The 22,661-nt window shown below is 40.0% G+C and overlaps 1 protein-coding gene and 1 pseudogene across 1 annotated transcript; one reads left to right on the top strand and one right to left on the bottom strand.

Moving 5' to 3' along the window:
• Positions 1-3,751: 3,751 nt before the first annotated feature.
• On the bottom strand, positions 3,752-4,881 carry LOC116219804 (zinc finger protein 239-like). The gene has a single exon (XM_031563748.2). It carries the CDS (start codon positions 4,743-4,745, stop codon positions 3,924-3,926), a length of 822 nt encoding a protein of 273 aa, XP_031419608.1. The 5' UTR covers positions 4,746-4,881; the 3' UTR covers positions 3,752-3,923.
• Positions 4,882-14,540: 9,659 nt separating this feature from the next.
• On the top strand, positions 14,541-17,915 carry LOC116219770 (annotated as a pseudogene).
• Positions 17,916-22,661: the final 4,746 nt, after the last annotated feature.

Below are 22,661 nucleotides of genomic sequence, written 5' to 3'. Positions count from 1 at the left end.
ATGAGTTTGTGATCTCATTTGTTGGTGTGGTGGTGGTGGTTGCTGGTGGATTTAATGAATTTGTGCGTTAGTCTGGTGACCCTTTGTGTCATGTGACCTTACCTGGTTATATGACCTGGAAGGGCTCTGGCACATCGGACTCGAAAGACTGAGAGAACACGCACTAATTATGTTCCCAATCAATCTACTGCTGGTTTCCAGGCGAACACGGTAATGCGTTTACATATCTGTACTATGTTTTAAATGGAATATGTATATTTGTTTGTGATTGCTATGTGTACAATTTGGGTTTGTTTGGTTTGTTGATTGTTTGTTCGTTTGTTTGTTTGTTTGTCTGTCTAGTTTTCACGGTGTTCCCGACAATAAATAAGAAAGAGTTGGACATCAGTATGAAGCGTGGAGTCATGTTTATGAGTAAAAACCAGCGGGTAGTTACACTCACTAAGCACCATTATTACTGATCACAGTTCAGCAGAGCACACATAACAAGGCACAAGGTGTCATCACAGCTAGACACAGCTTCCCCTCCACCTCACAACAGGTAAGGGATGCTCACAAATGCCTTCTCAATGCTTTCTGTTCAAAAGCTCTCTGCAAAGTTCTCTCATGGCCATCTCCAGAAAAGTCTCCCTCCATGAACATGAGGCGCCCTTTAAATAGGGGCCGCCAGCTGAGCTCAGTTGAAGCAATTTGGCCTCCCGGGTCCAGCCACTATGGTGGGGGAGCCCGGATCGAACCATTGTGGCGGGGGAGTCCACACCAGGGCCAAACTCCTCATGAGAGTGTGAAGGGGAAGAAAATTTCACCTTCTCACAAGGCGAATATAGGGAACTCTATTTATTATGGATTATAATTTCTGATTGTAGTATTTTAAAGGGGAGTCATATAAATGGCACACAGGTAAATGTGAATATCTGAGAAAGTGTGCTCCTTTTTTAACTTAATCCATACATGTGATGTCCCACATTTTTTCTGTCAACAATACGACAGTTCCCTCTGACTCTTTTCCAAATTTGACAAGAGAATGTTCAACCGAAGAATTACAGAGTTCCCTATCATGAGGAATGGAGACATTTAGTTCCCCCTCTCCCATCTCTGACTTCAAGTTGTTTTTTTTCCGATTTATGGGTCAATCTTTACCCTAGCACATGTTTCAAATATGAAGGAATTATATTTTATCATGTACATCACATCAAAAATATTTCAATTTGTGATACTCCATTATGTATTATCAGGGGAGCTCTTTTTTCATTTGAATGAGTCCTCTGGTGTCTCTTTAGATAAGACATCCCACTAAAAGCCTTTCCACACTCAAAGCACTGATACAGCTTTTCATTTTCATACTGTATTTTTGTGTGTGTATTTATGTATGCATATGTTTATGTTTGTGTATGAATGTTTGCATTTATGTTTTGTAATCGTAAATAACTTAACATAAGATGAGGATACACATAATATCAGACGAAATATAATATTAGAACTATATTTACCCCAGTTAACATTTTCATTATTTTGTCTCTTGGGGGAGCAGTAGGTGAACCTACCTAGTCACTGTTCCTTACACCAGAAGTAATGAACAGACCCAGGCTTTTACAGAGCTGCAGTAACTTTTTGACATTTCTGTTTATATTACTGTCATTGCTCTCAAGTGGTCTTTCAAGATGTTTGCTTTGATTGATATGTGTGTCATTAATGTATGTATACCCATTGGATGTATCTGTGTGTCATAATGTATGTATTCCCATGTGATTTATCTGTCTTTCATAATGTAGGTAGTATTTGAAAGGGGAATCATATAAATGGCAAACAGGATAATGTGAAGATCTGAGAAAGTGAGTTCCTTTTATAACTTAATCCATACATGTGATGTCCCTTTCTGTTCAGGATGAATATGACTTGGAAGTTTATCGGTCAACAAAACAAAAGTTCCCTGTGACTCTTTTCCACATTTGTTAGTATTATATGCATAGGCTTTTATATGTATATTTAGGTTATTATATGTTTATTATCTGTAAATTATGTTCATAGTACTTGTGCAGAGTGTACGTCATGGTTTGTTATGTTATATTATGTGATGTTATGGTATGGTAGGTTTGGGCGGCTCTGTTCATAGTACTTGTGCAGAGTGTACGTCATGGTTTGTTATGTTATATTATGTGATGTTATGGTATGGTAGGTTTGGGCGGCTCTGTTCATAGTACTTGTGCAGAGTGTACGTCATGGTTTGTTATGTTATATTATGTGATGTTATGGTATGGTAGGTTTGGGCGGCTCTGTTCATAGTACTTGTGCAGAGTGTACGTCATGGTTTGTTATGTTATATTATGTGATGTTATGGTATGGTAGGTTTGGGCGGCTCTGTTCATAGTACTTGTGCAGAGTGTACGTCATGGTTTGTTATGTTATATTATGTGATGTTATGGTATGGTAGGTTTGGGCGGCTCTGTTCATAGTACTTGTGCAGAGTGTACGTCATGGTTTGTTATGTTATATTATGTGATGTTATGGTATGGTAGGTTTGGGCGGCTCTTTCCATTCAGGTCTCCCTTAACCAAGACTGGGCCTTCAGATTGGAACTGTATCATTTCAGACTACTTGTAAAGTCCCTTTCTGTTCAGGATAAATATGACTTGCACGCTTTTCTGTCAACAAAACAACAGTTCCCTCTGACTCTCTTCCACATTTGACATGAGAATGTTGAACAGAAGAAATGCACAGTTCCCTATAATGAAGAATGGAGAGACATTTAGTTCCCCCTCCCCCATCTCTGACACCAACACAGCTATGAGCTGTCGATGAGCCCAGAGCCTTCACTTCCAACCCCAAGGCTTTTTTTTGACTATGTTAGGTAGTCTGCCATGCCTGATATTTTTGTATATTTCACCTAACTAAAAACCATGAGGCAAAAGTGGCATTTATGATTATATTCTAGAACACCTCAGCAATAATAAAATGAGAGTAAAAGGAATGTAGTAAAAAACGTTTTTTATTAAAATGAAATCTAAAGACACTAAAATTAAATCTAGTTTTAGAGGTGCTCAGACTTTGTACAAAAACACATTGTTAATATTTTGGAAGTTTTCTTTTTTACTCTGAGCCCTGTAAACATAGGTGTTTGCTCCACATAGGTGAGTTTATCATTCAGAAAGTTTGTGTGGTTTCAATACTAATTCTAAGTAATATACAATGTGACACTTTTCTTCACTTAGACCACTATGCATATTGATGAGAAAGGTGTGAACATTCTGGGACACCTCGGTCAAGAACAATGGCCATGACGTAATGGGCCTGGAATGTCTTTGTTCCTACAGGTTTACTTGACACATCATGACCCAATAGTGATCACTGAATTACCATCTCCTTATCATATGAATAGTTGTCATTTGCTAATGGGAGGGTCGAAACCTCACTCAGAGCCTGAAATTTGCAAGGGATTCGTAATATTGTCCTTACAAAGTGATTATTTATATTTTAGTTTCAAACTTTACATATTTTAAAAGAAAAGGGTTCAAGGTTGCTGTGGGTGTTAGTTTTATGTTTCTAGGACAAAAACTCGCAGAGATTTTTAAATATATTAATCAAAATACCACCAAGTCCCCCACGGGGCCCCTTGGGGCTGGAAGAGTTAGGCCATGAGTCTAGGAAGCTCACACAAACACTACTTTTTTTTGTACAAGCGCTAACTGCTGCTTGTCGATTATATAATGTACACACACACACACAGACACAAATCCCCACAAACAAACAAAACTCACTTCAAGTTTTAGTTTTATTCAATTCATGTACCCTAACAATTTATGTTTCAATCTCTACCCCAACACACGTTTCAAATAGGATCAAATAATACTTCATCTTGTACATCAAATGTTATTAAAAACTCAGCTAATCAAAAACAATTTCAGTTAGAGATACTCCATCATGTATTAGCAGGACAGCACATCATTTGTATGGATTCTCTGGTGTGTCTTGAGAGTAGACATTCGACTAAAGGCCTTTCCACATTGAGAACACTGATATGGCTTTTCCCCAGTATGGATCCTCTGGTGTCTCTTGAGATTAGACATTTGACTGAAGGCCTTCCCACATGTACTGCACTGGTGTGACTTTTCCCCAGTATGGATCCTCTGGTGTTTCTTGAGATTGGACATTCGAGCAAAGGCATTCCCACATATACTGCACTGGTGTGGCTTTTCCCCAGTATGGATCCTCTGGTGTTTCTTGAGATCAGACACGTTACTAAAGGCCTTCCCACATGTACTGCACTGGTGTGGCTTTTCCCCAGTATGGATCATCTGGTGTATCTTGAGAGCAGACAAATGATTAAAGGCCATGCCACATGAAGTACACTGGTATGGCTTTTCCCCGGTGTGGATCCTCTGGTGTGTCTTGAGATTAGACATTTGACTAAAGGCCTTCCCACATGTACTGCAATGATGGGTTTTTTCTCCTGTGTGTATTTGTTGATGAATTGTAAGACTGAAACGTTTAGTAAATGTTTTGAAACACTGGGAGCATTCATGTTGTTTCTTCCTGGTGTCCTGTAGCTGATGTAATTCCTGGTATGAAGTCTTTCTGCACTGGGGGCGTTTGTGAAGTCTCTCTTTGTTTCTTTTTTGCTCAGTTTTGCTTCTTTGGTTAGATTGGATCCTTTGGACATCCTCTATAATATTAGAAAATAATGTATTAGTCATATATTCTCCCTTATCCTCTATCTGGTACATAATTCCAACCATAAAGGCAAACATACGCCTTTAAAAAATATTCATACTATATATATATATATATATATATATATATATACAGTATATCTATTGGTTATTTGCTAGAATTGCTAGAAAGTCTATTGGAAGTGACTTAGGATAAAAGTGTCTACCTAGAGACTAAATGTAAATGTAAACAGAGATACATACACATGAATTACACAGCTTCAGAAAAAATGATCGTAGACACTTTCTCTCTTTTGAAGGTAACAGACTGTAGATAGTATCTCATAAGTAAGGTATTCCCACAGTATCTCGGTTCTCTGAATAAGTCTCACATTGTGGAGTTAGCCATTCTCTAAAATTCAAGTATTGTAAATATACACAACCCTCTACAATAAGCAAGCAACGTACTTGTAGGTGAAGAGTCAAAGTCACCATATTCTCTTGAATCAAATTCTTCTTCATCTTTGATTTCCATTGGTGAACAGTTTTCTTCTTTCAAGGTCATGATGGTAGACGTGTACATTTCAGTCTTGCATTCATATTCCAGTCCAGGCTTTTCTTCCACAAATGTAGACGGATACTCTTGTAGGAAAGCATCAAATTCCTCCTCTTTTATCTCCTTCTTCATGAAAGTAGGCAGTTGTGAAGGTTCAGCAAACCCGGACATTTCTGACTTCAGATCTGTTTTGGAAAAAGAAAATTGGTCACACTATCCTTTGATGCAAGGACACAGTGAGAATCTGCAAAGAAAGAACTACAGTATAGTTGAACTGCTGGTGAATTACACAAACAGTATACTTCCAGAGCATACTAGTGCCAGCCTTAAGAAGTTGAGTTTAGTAATCTGACTCTGTGGTGTTAATATTTCTTAATATATTGCTGTCTGACCTACTATCTTACTGGATTCAAACCTAGCCAATCAGCCCTTTGGAATGCAAACTAGCATCATAAAGCATTATGGGAGGGAATTTCATGTCTATAAGCCCCGTTTACACGTCTGATGTTCCTCAGGTGGGCGTGGCCATAGCTCAGCCTGCAGGAACTCCACAGAGGAGTGTAGTAGGGGGCTGGGGGTGTGAACTGAGAAGTGAGTCGAAGGATGGTGAGGGAAGGTGGGGGTTGACTTGTACACTGAAGGAAACTTCTATTCTGCCTCAAAGCTTATTTATACTGTATGCATATGTGAGTATTTATGTAAGCATGTGTGTGGATTTCATTCTGATATAAGGATAGAGAGTACAAATACTACAAGACAAATGCAATTCACAACAACAACAATAATAATAACAATAATTATAGCTTCATTCTTGGCAATACTCCAACTTAAAAAAACATTGACAAAATGCAAAGGTTTTACAATACAACTCATCCTCAACATGAAGCTATTAGAAGTGCTATGTCTGAACTGACCAATGGCCATCAGGGTCTTAGCAGGGCCTGCCTCCAGAACTACCCTGTAGTGCATTTTCAGCAACCGTGGCATCATACTTCGTCCTCATTGCACACAAATGTCTGACACGCTTTTGTCCAATTTTATATTTTGTAGATGTAATGCTTCATCCTGACATAGCGTTTAGTAGTTTATATTTGATTGTAGTTCGTGTAATTCTATGGGGCGACAGTGGTACAGGTGGTAGAGGAGTCGTTAAGTAATTGGAAGGTTGCTAGTTCGATTCCCCACTCCTCCTTACCAAGTGTGTAAGTGTCCTTGAGCAAGACACTGAACCCCTAAACTGCTCCTGATGTATAAATGCAATTTCCTTGTACGTCGCAGGATCTCATTTCCCCCCCTGTAGAGGCTTCCAAAAAACATAAAATGTGTATTTCATACAGTATTTTCAATTTGTATCTTTAATATGAGGTTCAATCTCATATTGACAAAAACAGAAATTGAGTTTGGAGAGGATAGAGTTTGTTTACCTGTTTCAGAGGATATTTGTTTATAGCTTTTTGTGATGTGGCTGTGATCTGAGAGTGGAATCTGAGGCCTTACTGTACATTAGTTGATATGACTTGGATCTGTGACTGCATAAACTACTCCATTACTGCAGAGGGGGGAGCAGTAGGTCAATCTACCCAGAGAGTCACCTGTCCTTCCACCATAAGTAATGAACAGACCCAGGCTTTTACAGAGCTGCAGTAACTGTTTGACATTTCTGTTTACAATACCGTCATTGCTCTCAAGTGGGTTAAAGTAGTTTGCTTTGATTAATCTGTGCGTCATCAATGTATGTATTCCCATTTGATTAATCTGTGCGTCATTAATGTATGTATTCCCATTTGATTTCATATAGTCTGATTCTCTCTCAGTTCCCTGCCATTCATGTCTCCCATAACTAAGACTGGACCTTCATATTGGAACTGTATAATTTCAGACTCATACAAGGGTATATAGAAATTATATTTATTATGGATTATAATTTCTGTAGTATTTGAAAGGGGAGTCATATAGATGTCACACAGGTAAATGTGAAGAATTGAGAAAGTGAGTTCCTTTTTTAACTTGATGTCCCTTTCCTGTCTTCCCATCCGTCCGTCCGTCCGTCTATCTGTCTGTCTGTCTGTCTGCCCATCCGTCTGTCTATCTGTCTCTCTGTCTATCTGCCCATCTGTCTGTCTATCTGTCTATCTGCCCATCTGTCTGTCTGTCTGTCTGTCTGTCTGTCTGTCTGTCTATCTGTCTATCTGCCCATCTGTCTGTCTGTCTGTCTGTCTGTCTGTCTCCCTCTACAGTAACTTTCTCAGACATTTTATTTCAGATTATATTATTCTAATTATATTTATTATAGACTGTAGATAGTGTCCCATAATTAAAGTATTTCCATAGTATCTATATTCACAATGAAACTGACTGCAGATAGTGTCCCATGATTAAAGTATTTCCATAATATCTCTATTCACAATGAAACAGACATCCCTCCATGAGACTTGTGCTTTGCTGAGTAAAGCACAAGAACCATTCGCTAACCATTCAGTGTTTAGAAAATCTAAACGAAACATTGGAATTAATTCGATCTGAATTCTACTTAACCAACTAGTCAGCAACTTACTTGTAGAAGAATCGTCATCACCACATTCTGTTAAATCTGGTTCCTCTTTAATTTCCATCAGAGAAGAATTTTCTTCTTTGCAGGTCAAGCTTGGTGATGTGTGCGTCTCAGTCTTACAGTCATGTTCCAGTTCAGGCTTTTCTTCCACTGTCTGAATTTCAAACAAATACTCTTGTAGGAAATTATCAGATTCGTCTTCCTCTTTAATTTCCATCAGAGAAGAATTTTCTTCTTTGCAGGTCAAGGTTGGTGATGTGTGCGTCTCAGTCTTACAGTCATGTTCCAGTTCAGGCTTTTCTTCCACAGTCTGAATTTCAAACAAATACTCTTGTAGGAAATGATCAGATTCTTCTTCTTTTATATTCTTCACTGACATGAGTAGTTGTGATGGTTCAGTAGATCCTGACATTGTAGACCTCAGCTGTCTTTTGCAATGGAAACCCAGCAGGACATTTCTGTAATGCAAGTAAAATATTAGCAACATGCCCAAACACCACAAAGACACAAACAGACACAAACAGACACAAAGACTAAAAAAAAAACACACCCTAACATCTGACAAAAGATAACCTGGGACAAATGGATGGCCTGTACAATATCACAGAAGTCAGACAAAAGATTTTTAAAGTGAGAAAAAAATAAACATTTTTATACAGGATCATTGACCCCGACTGCCGGACGCCTAACATAAGTTTCTCTGGAGCTCCCGTTTTCTAGGTAAGCCGAGCAGCCTTGTGATGCCAAATGTATAACTCGGGAATATCTGGGCTGTGTTCGGATTCTTAGATAGCTGTCTAATCCTTGATCTCTAGTTGGACAGGTGTCTGACGAGAGAGGTCCCTTCGGGGGAAGGTATCTCAAAAACCGTTGATTTCGAACAGTCTATTAAGATAGGATGTACGGCAACATGACGCTGTGTCATCATCCTGTGTGTGCTTATTTGCTAGCTAGCAGCTACTGTTAGCGACCTGGCTAACGGATACATCGCTAACGAAACAGACTATTTTTGTTAATCAATCATGACATAAGTACATAGTACACTGTTTATTTCTCGGTAACTTTTTTAAAAAATTACCAAAAAAAGCAAAGAAACGTACATCGGTGAATACTTTTGTGGAACTTCGACGATTTCATCCGCCATCTTTTTTTAAATTTGTCTCCGGTTAGGGAATGGCGCAGAGAGTTATGGGTAATACCTGCCGCCATAAGACAGCAAGGCAGCTCAGATGCTCTCTTAAAAAATGACCGTTATGTGACGTATTTCAAGGTATCTTACTAGAGAGGAAGAGAGGGTTTAAGACAATTCGAACAGTCCTTGCTCTCTTAATAGGAAGGAAGGAAGGAAGGAAGGGAGCATTTTAAGCCAATTCGAACAGGGCGCTGGTGTGTGTAAAGTTTGCGATAGGGGCTCATATGCCTCTCCCTTGTACGTCGCTTTGAACAAAAGCGTCTGCTAAATGACTGCATGTAAATATGAGCCAAAAATAGTTGATTAACTCACGTAAATAAACTTGTCGATGTATGAAGTTTGTATCCTTTAATATAGAGCGCGGTCTTTAAATCTTGAAGCATTTTCGTTCATTTCACGTCATGATTTTGTACTGGTTGGTGAATTTTGGTAACGTTATTTCATATCAATCAGAGAGAGAGAGAGAGCGAGAGCGAGCAGAAGAGAAACAAGAGGACGAGCGCGAGAACTAAAACTGAAACAGGACATTTCTGCAAGCAACAGGATATTTGAGTGCGAGAATTTAAACTGAAACACAGGACATTCCTGCAAGCAACAGTGCATTTGAGTGCAGACAAACCGTTTTGAGCAGGAGCAGAGCAATTTTGCACCAAGCAGGGGCTATTTGAGAGAAAGGGCAGCTTTTGATGAAAAAACATTACAAAATCTGAACCTGAAATGATCATGTACAGATGTGTGATTTAGGTAGGACGGTGATTTCATTAAACCTGTACAGATGTCTGATTTGGGTAGGATGGTGATTACATTAAGCCCGAACAGATGTTTGATTAGGGTAGGATGATGACTACATTAAGCCCATACAGATTTGTTCAAATATGCTTTTTGTAAAATGTTTCTTTTTTTCTGACTTTAAAATACTTTTGTCTGATTTGTGTGATATTGTACAGAACATCCATTTGTCCCTGGTTATCTTTTGTCAGATGTTAGTTTTTTAGTTTTTTTTTTTAGTCTTTGTGTCTGTTTGTGTCTTTGTGGTCTTTGGGCATGTTGCTAATATTTTACTTGCATTACAGAAATGTCCTGCTGGGTTTCCATTGCAAAAGACAGCTGAGGTCTACAATGTCAGGATCTACTGAACCATCACAACTACTCATGTCAGTGAAGAATATAAAAGAAGAAGAATCTGATTATTTCCCATCTGAGTATCTGTTTGAAATTCAGACAGTGGAAGAAAAGCCTGAACTGGAACATGACTGTAAGACTGAGACGCACACATCACCAACCTTGACCTGCAAAGAAGAAAATTCTTCTCTGATGGAAATTAAAGAGGAACCAGATTTAAGAGAATGCGGCGATGACGATTCTTCTACAAGTAAGTTGCTGACTAGTTGGTTAAGTAGAATTCAGATCGAATTAATTCCAATGTTTCGTTTAGATTTTCTAAACACTGAATGGTTAGTGAATGGTTTTACTTGTGCTTTACTCAGCAAAATGTGAGTCTCATGGAGGGATGTCTGTTTCATTGTGAATAGAGATACTATGGAAATACCTTAGTCTTGGGACACTATCTGCAGTCTGTTTCATTGTGAATATAGATACTATGGAAATACCTTAATCATGGGACACTATCTGCAGTCTGTTTCATTGTGAATAGAGATACTATGGAAATACTTTAATCATGGGACACTATCTACAGTCTGTTACATTTGAAAGAGAGAAAGTCTGCTGTCATTTTGTCTTCTGCTGTTTCAATCTACATTTTCAATTCTAGCAAATAATAAATATGATTACAAATATATAATCAGAAATAAAATGTCTGAAAAGTACGGACATACAGATGAGCAGATAGACAGAAAGGCAGACAGACAGACAGACAGATGGGCAGACAGGAAAGGCATGAACGGCAGGGAACTGAGAGAGAATCAGACTATATTGATTCAAATGTGATAACATTTATTTATGACACATAGATAATTCAAATGGGATACATACAATAATGACGCACAGATCCATCAAAGCAAACCGAAGTAAACAGAACTGAAAATATAACATACACATTTCTGTATTTAAAAATCTCTACTGCGAAAGTAAATGAGATCCTGCTCAAGAACCATTGATTGATGAATTACAGAATTACATTGATGAATTACAGAAATCAAAGATGAAGAAGAATTTGATTCAAGAGAATATGGTGACTTTGACTCTTCACCTACAAGTACGTTGCTTGCTTATTGTAGAGGGTTGTGTATATTTACAATACTTGAATTTTAGAGAATGGCTAACTTGTGCTTTACAATGTCTGTTTACATTGACATTTAGTTTCTAGGTAGACACTTTTATACTAAGTCACGTGGTTGAATTTAGTTTTTCTTATATTACAAGAGACGTTCATGATGTACATTTCTATCAAATAACCAATATATCAAAAAACGAAATCTCTCTCCATTCCTTATTTTAGAGAACTCTGTATTTCATTTGTTAAACAGAAAAACGTGCGAGTCATATTTATCCTGAACAGAAAGAGACTTCACATGTATGGATTAAGTTAAAAAAGGAACTCACTTCCTCAGATATTCACATTTACCTGTGTGCCATCTATATGACTCCCCTTTCATACTACAATCAGAATTTATAATCCATAATAAATATAATTACTATATGCCCCCATATGACTCAGCACTTATAATCCATAATAGATATAATTACTATATGCCCCCATATGACTCAGCACTTATAATCCATAATAGATATAATTACTATATATGACTCCTGCACGCTTAATACTAAATTAGGACATTTTTCAGAAACATTGAAAGAAAATCTAATTGTCCCAATTTTCAAAGACTGGGACAAATACCACCGAAACAGCTGTAGAGGTATTACATCTGACAACAATTTAGAGATAGAGAAGCTGTTCTGCAAAATCATTAAGATAAATATGCTATTTCTTCTGGAAAATAATGTTCTCAGTTTCTTTCAGATTGGTCTCATGCCAGAGCACAGAACCACCGATCAGATTTATATGCTGCTAACACTTATAGATAGGTGTGTACAAAATAGCACTACAGGAGAAATATTTTCATGAAATGGAATAGGAAAAATATACATCAACAATAAGTGCTGTGTAAAGAAGAACATGCTACTTTAGACAGACCAAAGGAGTTTGACAAGGATGTTGGTCTCAGCCCAACAATATTTAACTATTTAAATATAAATGAATTGGCAGCATCCAGTTAAAAATGTTGCAGGTGTCCATGAATCACTGTTGATCAGGTTACTGCCACGGGCATTTGAAGTGCAGGCATCATTCATCTAACTTTTCTACCCTCATGTTTATATTATACTGTATGCTGGTGAAACTGCTGGTGAAAATGCACTGCAGGGGTGCACTGGAGGCAGGCACTGCTAAGACCCTGATGGCCAATGATCAGATCAGACAGAGCACTGCTAATAGTTTCATGTTGAGGATGAGTTGTATTGTAAAACTAATGCATTTCGGCAATGTTTTTTTATTTGGAGTAAAATGTTAAGCCTGTGAGGAGAAATCAGTTTTGCAGTGTGGTAACACATGTCAGGCCGAGCCCCCTTGTTCTCACAAGAAAATACTATCTGTTACACTGAAATGAATTCAAACGGTTTGCTGTAGTACAGAAATCAAGAAAAGAGTATGGATGCTTGAAATACAGTGACCGGTATTTGCTTTTGTATTTGGTGTTTTTGGAGAGGTTATGAGACACTTGGAGACGTCTAAAGACACCATATGGAAACTGACATGTAAACTTGTCTATCTGCTTCAAAAGTTTTACACACACTGTCAAGATGTTGTTGCATAAGGAAATGTAAATGCTATTTTCCTAGGACATTGAAAACCCAGTTTTACACTGAAACTTAGTGGAGTTACTTTTCCTGACAGAATGCAATAAGTACAACCACATCAGGGAAACCTCCCAATGTCTACACTCCTGCCACATATTGAGAGAGAATTAATTCATGGTCTGCGTATTACCAGAGGGTTGCAGGAGTCTTACAGGATAATTTCCTACAAGAGTATTTGTTTGCCCATATAAACCAGATTAAAGAAGTGGGAGTACTGCTAAACAAAGATTTAGATTTTTTTTTAAAAAATGTCATGATGTGAATTACATTTATTCAGTTGTGCTCTTAATATAAGATAAGATAATCTTGTATTAATCACGTGAGGGAAATTCAGTTGTTATAGCAGCAAGGTAGTAGGAATCAAGTATATACAGTGCATAAACATCAAAATAAATCTCCGCTGGCGTAAATTCCATAAAAGTTATGTTCGGTTGTGTTGGTTGTGGAGTGTAATGGCTACTGGCACAAAGGACTGGCCAAGGCGCTTTGTGGTGTGCCGAGGAGGGATCAGTCTGTGGCTGAACGTGCTCCCCATCTGCTGTAGCTCGTCAAAGAGGGGATGGGAGGGGTTCCTCAGGATAGCATCCAGCTTCCTCCTCGTCCTCTCCTCCGCAACTGCCTCCAGGTTGTCCAGTTTAATTTCCAGCACGGAGCCAGCCTTCCTCACCAGCTTGTTTATTTTCTTTGCATCCCTTGAGGTGATGTTGCCCCCCCAACACACCACGCAAAAGAAAAGGACACTGTGTGTTGTCAGTCCAGTTTGTTGTTTATATGTACCCCCAGGAACTTGTAGTTGTCCACCGCCTCCACCTCTTCCCCTCGGATGGTGATAGGAGTTGGGGGCCTCTTCTTGCTCCGCCGGTAGTCCACCACCAGCTCTTTGGTCTTTCTGATGTTGAGCTGGAGGTGATTGGTGTCAGACCACCCCACAAAACTCTCCACCAGAGCTCTGTACGCCACCTTGTTGTCGTCCGTGATGCAGCTGACGATGTAGGGTACCTAATCAAAGCTTGCAAACATTCTAGCTGAGCAAAATACTAGTTAAGAAGAAAAACATGAAAATGTGGGTAAATATGTGTAAATATAATTCTAATATTATATCAGGTGTGATATTATATTTACCCTCTATCCTCTTATGAAGTTATATACTATTTAAAAACATACATGCATACATAAATACACAAACAAACTGAAAATGAATGGAGGCTTTCTTCAGTTCATCAGCCCACCCCCACTTCTCAGTTCACACATCCACCCCACCCCCACCTACCTCCCTTTGTGGAGTTTCTGCAGGCTGAGCTATGGCCATGCCCACCTGAGGACCACCAGTCGTGTAAACGGTGCTCATTGACATGAAATTCCTGCCCATAATCCTGTGTCATGCTATTTTGCATTCCAAAGGCTCCTAGAGCTGATTGGCTAGATTTGAATCAAGGAAGATCAAAGATCAGACAGAAGAAGCTATATATGAACACCACTTCAAAAAGTCAGATTACTAAACTCACCTTTTTACTCACCTTGGCACTGGTATACTAGTATACTGTATGTGTCTTTCACCAACAGTACAACTATACTGTAGTTCATTCTTCAGAGATTTTCACTGAATTATTGCATCAAAGGATAGTGTAACCGATTTTCTTTTCCCAAAACAGAACTAAAATCAGAAATGTCTGGATTTACTGAACCTTCACAACTGCCCACTTCAGTGAAGAAGGAGATAAAAGAAGAAGAATTTGATGATTTCCTACAAGAGTATCTGTCTACATGTAAGACAGTGGAAGAAAAGCCTGGACTGGAATATGAATGCAAGGCCGAAATGTACACGTCTACCATCATGACCTTGAAAGAAGAAAACTGTTCACCAATGGAAATCAAAGAGGAAGAAGAATTTGATTCAAGAGAATATGGTGACTTCGCCTCTTCACCTACAAGTAAGTTGCTTGTTTATTGTTAGGTTTGTGTATATTTACAAAGCATGAATTTTAGAGAATTGCCAACTTGTGCTTTACAACGTGAGACTTATTCAATGAACATAAATACTGTGGGTATATTTTTGTCATGGGATAATATTTGCAGTCCTTTACAATTAAAAGAGAGAAAGCGTCTGCCATAATTTTTTTCTCTGATTCTGTAACTCAATTGTGTGTTCATCTCTGTTTACATTTACATTTAGTCTCTTGGTAGACACTTTTATACTAAGTAACTTCCAAGTGATTTCTATCAAATAACCAATATGTCAAAAAACATATCACAAATATGTACCAGTGTTGTAGAAATGACAGCCCAGATAGAGGAGGAGAGAGAACATATTGCTGAACTTTATTTATAATATTTTAGGACACAGTCAAAGGATCCAAGCTACCAAAAGTGGAAACTCTGAGGAAAAAAGAAACAAAGAGAGACGCCAAAAACGCCCCCAGTGCAGAAAGACTTCATACCAGGAATCACATCAGCGACTGGACACCAGGAAGGAACAACATGAATGCTCTCAGTGTTTCAAAACATTTGCTAGACGTTCCGATCTTGCAATTCATCAACAAATACACACAGGAGAAAAGCCCCATCAGTGCAGTAAGTGTGGGAAGGCCTTTAGTCAAATGTCTTCTCTCAAGAAACACCAGAGGATCCATACTGGGGAAAAGCCACACCAGTGCAGTACATGTGGGAAGGCCTTTAATCATTTGTCTTCTCTCAAGATACACCAGAGGATCCATACTGGGGAAAAGCCACACCAGTGTACTTCATGTGGAAAGTATTTCAGGGATAGCTCCAACCTCACCAGACATCAGATTACACATACTGGAGAAAAGCCACACCATTGCAGTACATGTGGGAAGGCATTTAGTTCAATGTCTGATCTCAAGACACACCAGAGGATCCATACTGGGGAAAAGCCATACCAGTGTACTTCATGTAGCATGGCCTTTAATCATTTGTCTGCTCTCAAGATACACCAGATGATCCATACTGGGGAAAAGCCACACCAGTGCTCTACATGTGGTAAGGCCTTCAGTACATTGTCTTATTTCAAGAAACACCAGAGGATCCACACTGGGGAAAAGCCACATCAGTGTTCTCAGTGTGGCAAGGCCTATAATCAAATTTCTCATCTGAAGACACACCAGAGGATCCACACTGGAGAAAAGCCATATCATTGTTCTCAGTGTGGAAAGACCTTTAGCCAAATGTGTTATCTCAAGGAACACCAGAGGATCCACACTGGGGAGAAGCCACATCAGTGTTTTCAGTGTGGAAATGCCTTTCGCTCAATGTCTAATCTCAATGCACACCAGAGGATCCACACTGGGGAGAAGCCACATCAGTGTTTTCAGTGTGGAAATGCCTTTCGCTCAATGTCTAATCTCAAGACACACCAGAGGATCCATACTGGGGAAAAGCCACACCAGTGCTCTACATGTGGGAAGGCCTTTAATCATTTGTCTTCTCTCAAGATACACCAGAGGATCCATACTGGGGAAAAGCCACACCAGTGTACTTCATGTGGAAAGTATTTCAGGGATAGCTCCAACCTCACCAGACATCAGATTACACATACTGGAGAAAAGCCACACCATTGCAGTACATGTGGGAAGGCATTTAGTTCAATGTCTGATCTCAAGACACACCAGAGGATCCATACTGGGGAAAAGCCATACCAGTGTACTTCATGTAGCATGGCCTTTAATCATTTGTCTGCTCTCAAGATACACCAGATGATCCATACTGGGGAAAAGCCACACCAGTGCTCTACATGTGGTAAGGCCTTCAGTACATTGTCTTATTTCAAGAAACACCAGAGGATCCACACTGGGGAAAAGCCACATCAGTGTTCTCAGTGTGGCAAGGCCTATAATCAAATTTCTCATCTGAAGACACACCAGAGGATCCACACTGGAGAAAAGCCATATCATTGTTCTCAGTGTGGAAAGACCTTTAGCCAAATGTGTTATCTCAAGGAACACCAGAGGATCCACACTGGGGAGAAGCCACATCAGTGTTTTCAGTGTGGAAATGCCTTTCGCTCAATGTCTAATCTCAAGACACACCAGAGGATCCATACTGGGGAAAAGCCACACCAGTGCTCTACATGTGGTAAGGCCTTCAGTACATTGTCTTCTCTCAAGAAACACCAGATGATCCATACTGGGGAAAAGCCACACCAGTGCAGTACATGTGGGAAGGCCTTTAGTAACACGTCTGATCTCAAGGCACACCAGAGGATCCATACTGGTGAAAAGCCGTATCACTGTTCTCAGTGTGGAAAGACCTTTGGCCTAATGTCTAATCTCAAGGCACACCAGAGGATCCATACTGGGGAAAAGCCACACCAGTGCTCTACATGTGGTAAGGCCTTTAATAATTTGTCTTCTCTCAAGACACACCAGAGGATCCATACTGGAGAAAAGCCATACCAGTGTCCTTCATGTGGCATGGCCTTTAATCGTTTGTCTTCTCTCAAGACACACCAGAGGATCCATACTGGAGAAAAGCCATACCAGTGTCCTTCATGTGGCATGGCCTTTAATCATTTGTCTTCTCTCAAGTCACACCAGAGGATCCATACTGGAGAAAAGCCATACCAGTGTACTTCATGTGGCATGGCCTTTAATCATTTGGCTTCTCTCAAGAAACACCAGATGATCCATACTGGGGAAAAGCCACACTAGTGCAGTACATGTGGGAAGGCCTTTAGTGACACGTCTGATCTCAAGAAACACCAGAGGATCCATACTGGGGAAAAGCCGTATCACTGTTCTCAGTGTGGAAAGACCTTTGGCCTAATGTCTAATCTCAAGGCACACCAGAGGATCCATACTGGGGAAAAGCCATATCAGTGTTCTCAATGTGGAAAGGCCTTTAGTCGAATGTCTACTCTCAAGACACACCAGAGAATCCATACAAATGATGTGCTGTCCTGCTAATACATGATGGAGTATCTCTAACTGAAATTGTTTTTGATTAGCTGAGTTTTTAATAACATTTGATGTACAAGATGAAGTATTATTTGATCCTATTTGAAACGTGTGTTGGGGTAGAGATTGAAACATAAATTGTTAGGGTACATGAATTGAATAAAACAAAAACTTGAAGTGAGTTTTGTTTGTTTGTGGGGATTTGTGTCTGTGTGTGTGTACATTATATAATCGACAAGCAGCAGTTAGCGCTTGTACAAAAAAAAGTAGTGTTTGTGCGAGCTGCCTAGACTCACGGCCTAAACGTCACCTTATCTGAAGGCTCTGGGCTCATCGACAGCTCATAGATGTGTTGGTGTCAGAGATGGGGGAGGGGGAACTAAATGTCTCTCCATTCTTCATTATAGGGAACTGTGTATTTCTTCTGTTCAACATTCTCATGTCAAATATGGAAGAGAGTCAGAGGGAACTGTTGTTTTGTTGACAGAAAAGCGTGCAAGTCATATTTATCCTGAACAGAAAGGGACTTCACAAGTAGTCTGAAATGATACAGTTCCAATCTGAAGGCCCAGTCTTGGTTAAGGGAGACATGAATGGAAAGAGAACTGACAGAGAATCAGATTATATGAATTCAAATGGGAATACATACATTAGTCACACACAGATTAATCAAATGGGAATACATACATTAGTCACACACAGATTAATCAAATGGGAATACATACATTGATGACGCACAGATTAATCAAAGCAAACAACTTTAAACCACTTGAGAGCAATGACGGTATTGTAAACAGAAATAGCAAACAGTTACTGCAGCTCTGTAAAAGCCTTGGTCTGTTCATTACTTATGGTGGAAGGAAAGGTGACTCTGGGTAGATTGACCTACTGCTCCCCTCTGCAGTAATGGAGTAGTTTATGCAGTCACAGATCCAAGTCATATCAACTAATGTACAGTAAGGCCTCAGATTCCGCTCTCAGATCACAGCCACATCACATTAAGCTATAAACACATATCCTCTGAAACAGGTAAACAAACTCTATCCTCTCCAAACTCAATATCTGTCTCTGTCAATATGAGATTGAACCTCATAACAAAGATGCAAATTGAAATCATGAAATACACATTTTATGATTTTAAAATTCCTTCCCATAAACCTTTATGATGCTAATTTGCATTCCAAAGGGTCCTATACCTGATTGGCTAGGTTTGAATCCAGTAAGATAGTAGGTCAGAAGCAATATATTAAGAAGCAATACAGTGGGGAAAATAAGTATTTGGACCCCTGCCGATTTCGCAAGTTTGGCCACTTGCAAAGAAATGTGTGATCTATAATTGTAATGGTAGGTGTATTTTAACAGAGAAATAGAATATCAACAAACAAATCCAGAAAACTGCATTTTATAACATTTATGACTTTATTTGTATTTGATGCAGAAAATAAGTATTTGAACCCCCAAGCAAACAGCAAGAATTCTGGCTCCCAATGACCAGTTATGTGCCCAAGAAGCACACAGATTAGTCCTCATTAGGCCTAACAAGGTACACCTGATCTCAACTGGTGACGTGTATAAAAGAAACCTGTCCAAAGAATCATACTTCACACTTTCAACCTCACCACCATGGGCAAGACCAAAGAGTTGACCAAAGACGTCAGAGATAAGATTGTAGACCTGCACAAGGCTGGAATGGGTTACAAAACCATCGGCAAGCAGCTTGGTGAGAAGCAGACAACTATTGGTGCGATTATTCGTAAATGGAAGCAACACCAAACAACTGTGAATCGCTCTAGTTCTGGGGCTCCATGCAAGATATCCCCTCGTGCGGTATCGGTGATCATCCGAAAGGTGAAGAATAACCCCAGAACTACACAGGGGGAGCTTGTGAATGATCTCAAGGCAGCTGGGACCACAGTCACCAAGAAAACCATTGGCAACACACTACGCTGTAATGGTTTGAAGTACTGCAGCACTCGCAAGGTCCCCCTGCTCAAGGAAGCACATGTACAGGGCCGTCTGAAGTTTGCCAATGAACACTTGAATGATTCTAAGGAGGATTGGGAGACAGGATGTGGTCAGATGAGACCAAAATCAAGCTCTTTGGCATCAACTCGACTTGCCGCGTTTGGAGGGGGAAGAATGCTGAATATGACCCCAAGAACACCATCCCCACCGTCAAGCATGGAGGTGGAAACATTATGCTTTGGGGCTGTTTCTCTGCCAAGGGTACAGGACGACTCCACTGCATCGAGGGGACTATGGATGGGGCCATGTAACGTGAAATATTGGGCTTGAACCTCATTCCCTCATTCCCTCCCATTGAAAACGCAACCTTAAGGATTTGGAAAGGATCTGCAAAGAGGAGTGGACCAAAATCCCTCCTGAGATGTGTGTAAACCTGGTGACCAACTAAAAGAAAAGTCTGACCTCTGTGCTTGCCAACAAGGGTTATTCCACCAAGTACTAAGTCATGTTTTGCTAGGGGTTCAAATACTTATTTTCTGCATCAAATACTAATAAAGTCATAAATGTTATAAAATGCGGTTTTCTGGACACCTACACCTACTATTACAATTATAGATCACACATTTCTTTTCAAGTGTCCAAACTTGCGAAATCGGCAGGGGTTCAAATACTTATTTCCCCCACTGTATGTGTGTGTGTGTGTGTGTATGTGTATATGTGTGTGTGTGTGTGTGTGTATGAGTGTGTGTGTGTGTGTGTGTGTGTGTGTGTGTGTGTGTGTGTGTGTGTGATGACTCAAAGATTCAAGGTCAAGTTCTGTTGGATACCTTTTATTCCACACTGAAACATTTCAAAGTGCCAGAGAAAAACAACAACAATAATAATAATAATAATACTAATAGTAATCATAGTAATCATAACAATAATGCAAAGTTAACATAATTTATGGTAATTATTGATGCCAATACATTTATGAACCTAGTCTATTTACAATAAATACGTAGCCCATATGTCTTAAAATAGTTCTTAAAATAGCCTACGCACCGGAAATTGGGCTTTTAACAAAACAACAAGATCAACAAACAACAACAACAAACAGGCCCCAAATAACAACATAAGAATTGAACAAAAAAATATAAAGTGCATCTCACAATAAATAATTTTGAATGATATTGAGAATTCACATAGTCTACCACAATATGATGTCGTCGGCAGAGACCCATTGCAATCGCATGTGTTTCGGATTTCCCCTCGTGTAAAATCCCCTTCAGACACAGCTACGGCTGGTTAATATTAAATCGGCTAATTACCACCGCAAGAAGGACCAATGATGTATAGGCTATTATAAAACATTTACATGAAGCAGGGGTCGACAGTGGTACAGGGGGTAGAGAAGTCGTTTAGTAATCAGAAGGTTGCTAGTTTGATTCCCTGTCGAAGCGTCCTTGAGCAAGACACTGAACCCCTAATTGCTCCGTGTAAATGTAAAGTCGCACATGTGTAATTCGCTTTGGATAAAAGCGTCTGCTAAATGACTAAATGTAAATGTAAATGATGGCTATTATAAAACATTTACACAAAGCAGTTTCTCCCATGTTATACTATAACAGTCAGATGAAGCGAAAGAGGAACGTTTATTCCCTCCGGGATATTCCTGTTCAAACTAACCGTGGCGGGAATGTGAGTGCAAAAGTCAATACGCAGTAACTGGATCGCTTTTTCTTGTCTTAAGGAGTGAATGCGGTTTCACTTGCGGGTGGCGTCACAGTAGAGTGTGAGTGTGTGTGTGTGTGTGTGTGTGTGTGAGTGTGTGTGTGTGTGTGTGTGTGTGTGTGTGTGTGTGTGTATGTGTGTGTGTGTGTGTAGGGTGCCGGACTACTGATGCAAACGGGTTGAATAGGCTCAGGAGGAGGTGGAGCGCCCCCTTCTGGTAGAGTAGGCTACTTGAAAAAGGCCCGAGGCGTTTTTTTTTTCCTGTTTTGGACTGGACGCTTAGCGGAGGAGGGGGGGGGACTGAGTGAGTGAGTGAGTGAGTGTGTGTGTGTGTGTGTGTGTGTGTGTGTGTGTGTGTGTGTGCGGAGGAGGGGGACTCTTCACACGTGAGATACCAGCTGGAGGGGGTTATTGCATAATCTGTACGCCATAAGTAGTCAGAGGGAGAGGGGGAGAGAGAGAAGAGAGAAAGAGAAGCGAGAGAGAGAGAGAGAGAGAGAGAAGAGAGAGAGAGAGAGAGAGAGAAGAGAGAGAGAGAGAGAGAGAAGAGAGCAGTCAGAGACAGAGAGGGGGAGAGAGAAGAGAGAGAGAGAGAGAGTGAATGGGGATGGCGTGGAATGATTAAGGGTGAGTCTCTGTCAGACACCAAACCTTGCACTGTGCTGACTTGTTTTTTTTAACACCAGAGAATGCACTCATCTGTGTCCACCACCAGAGGGAGACAAACACTAACCCGAGAGGAGTGCTGAGGTGCCATTTCACACTAGGTTGGAGTAAACACACACACACACACACACACACACTCTCTCTCTCACACACACACACACACACACACACACACACACACACACACACTCACACCTACACACTCTCTTTCTCACACATACATACACACACACACACACTCTCTCTCACACACACACACACACACACACACACACACACTCTCTCTCTCACACACACACACACACACACACACACACACACTCTCTCTCTCACACACACACGGGATGGGTTCAATGTTTAATTCTAAGCCTGTTGGCCACTATGGTCACTATGACGTGCCGAGACCCGAAACAAACCACCAGAGGGCGACGAACCCAAGCGCAAAACACTTACAAATGCCAACTGTGGAAAATCTCCTTCAATGAGACAGTCCTCTGAAAGCTTTTAACATTCACTCCTCTATGACTATATGCGCACACACACAAACACACACACACACACACACACACACACACACACACTC

This window comes from Clupea harengus, chromosome 26, assembly GCF_900700415.2.
Source record: "Clupea harengus chromosome 26, Ch_v2.0.2, whole genome shotgun sequence".
NCBI lineage: Eukaryota > Metazoa > Chordata > Actinopteri > Clupeiformes > Clupeidae > Clupea > Clupea harengus.
The sequence above is the reverse complement of the archived record's forward strand: the minus strand, read 5'-3'. Positions and strand labels throughout refer to the sequence as shown.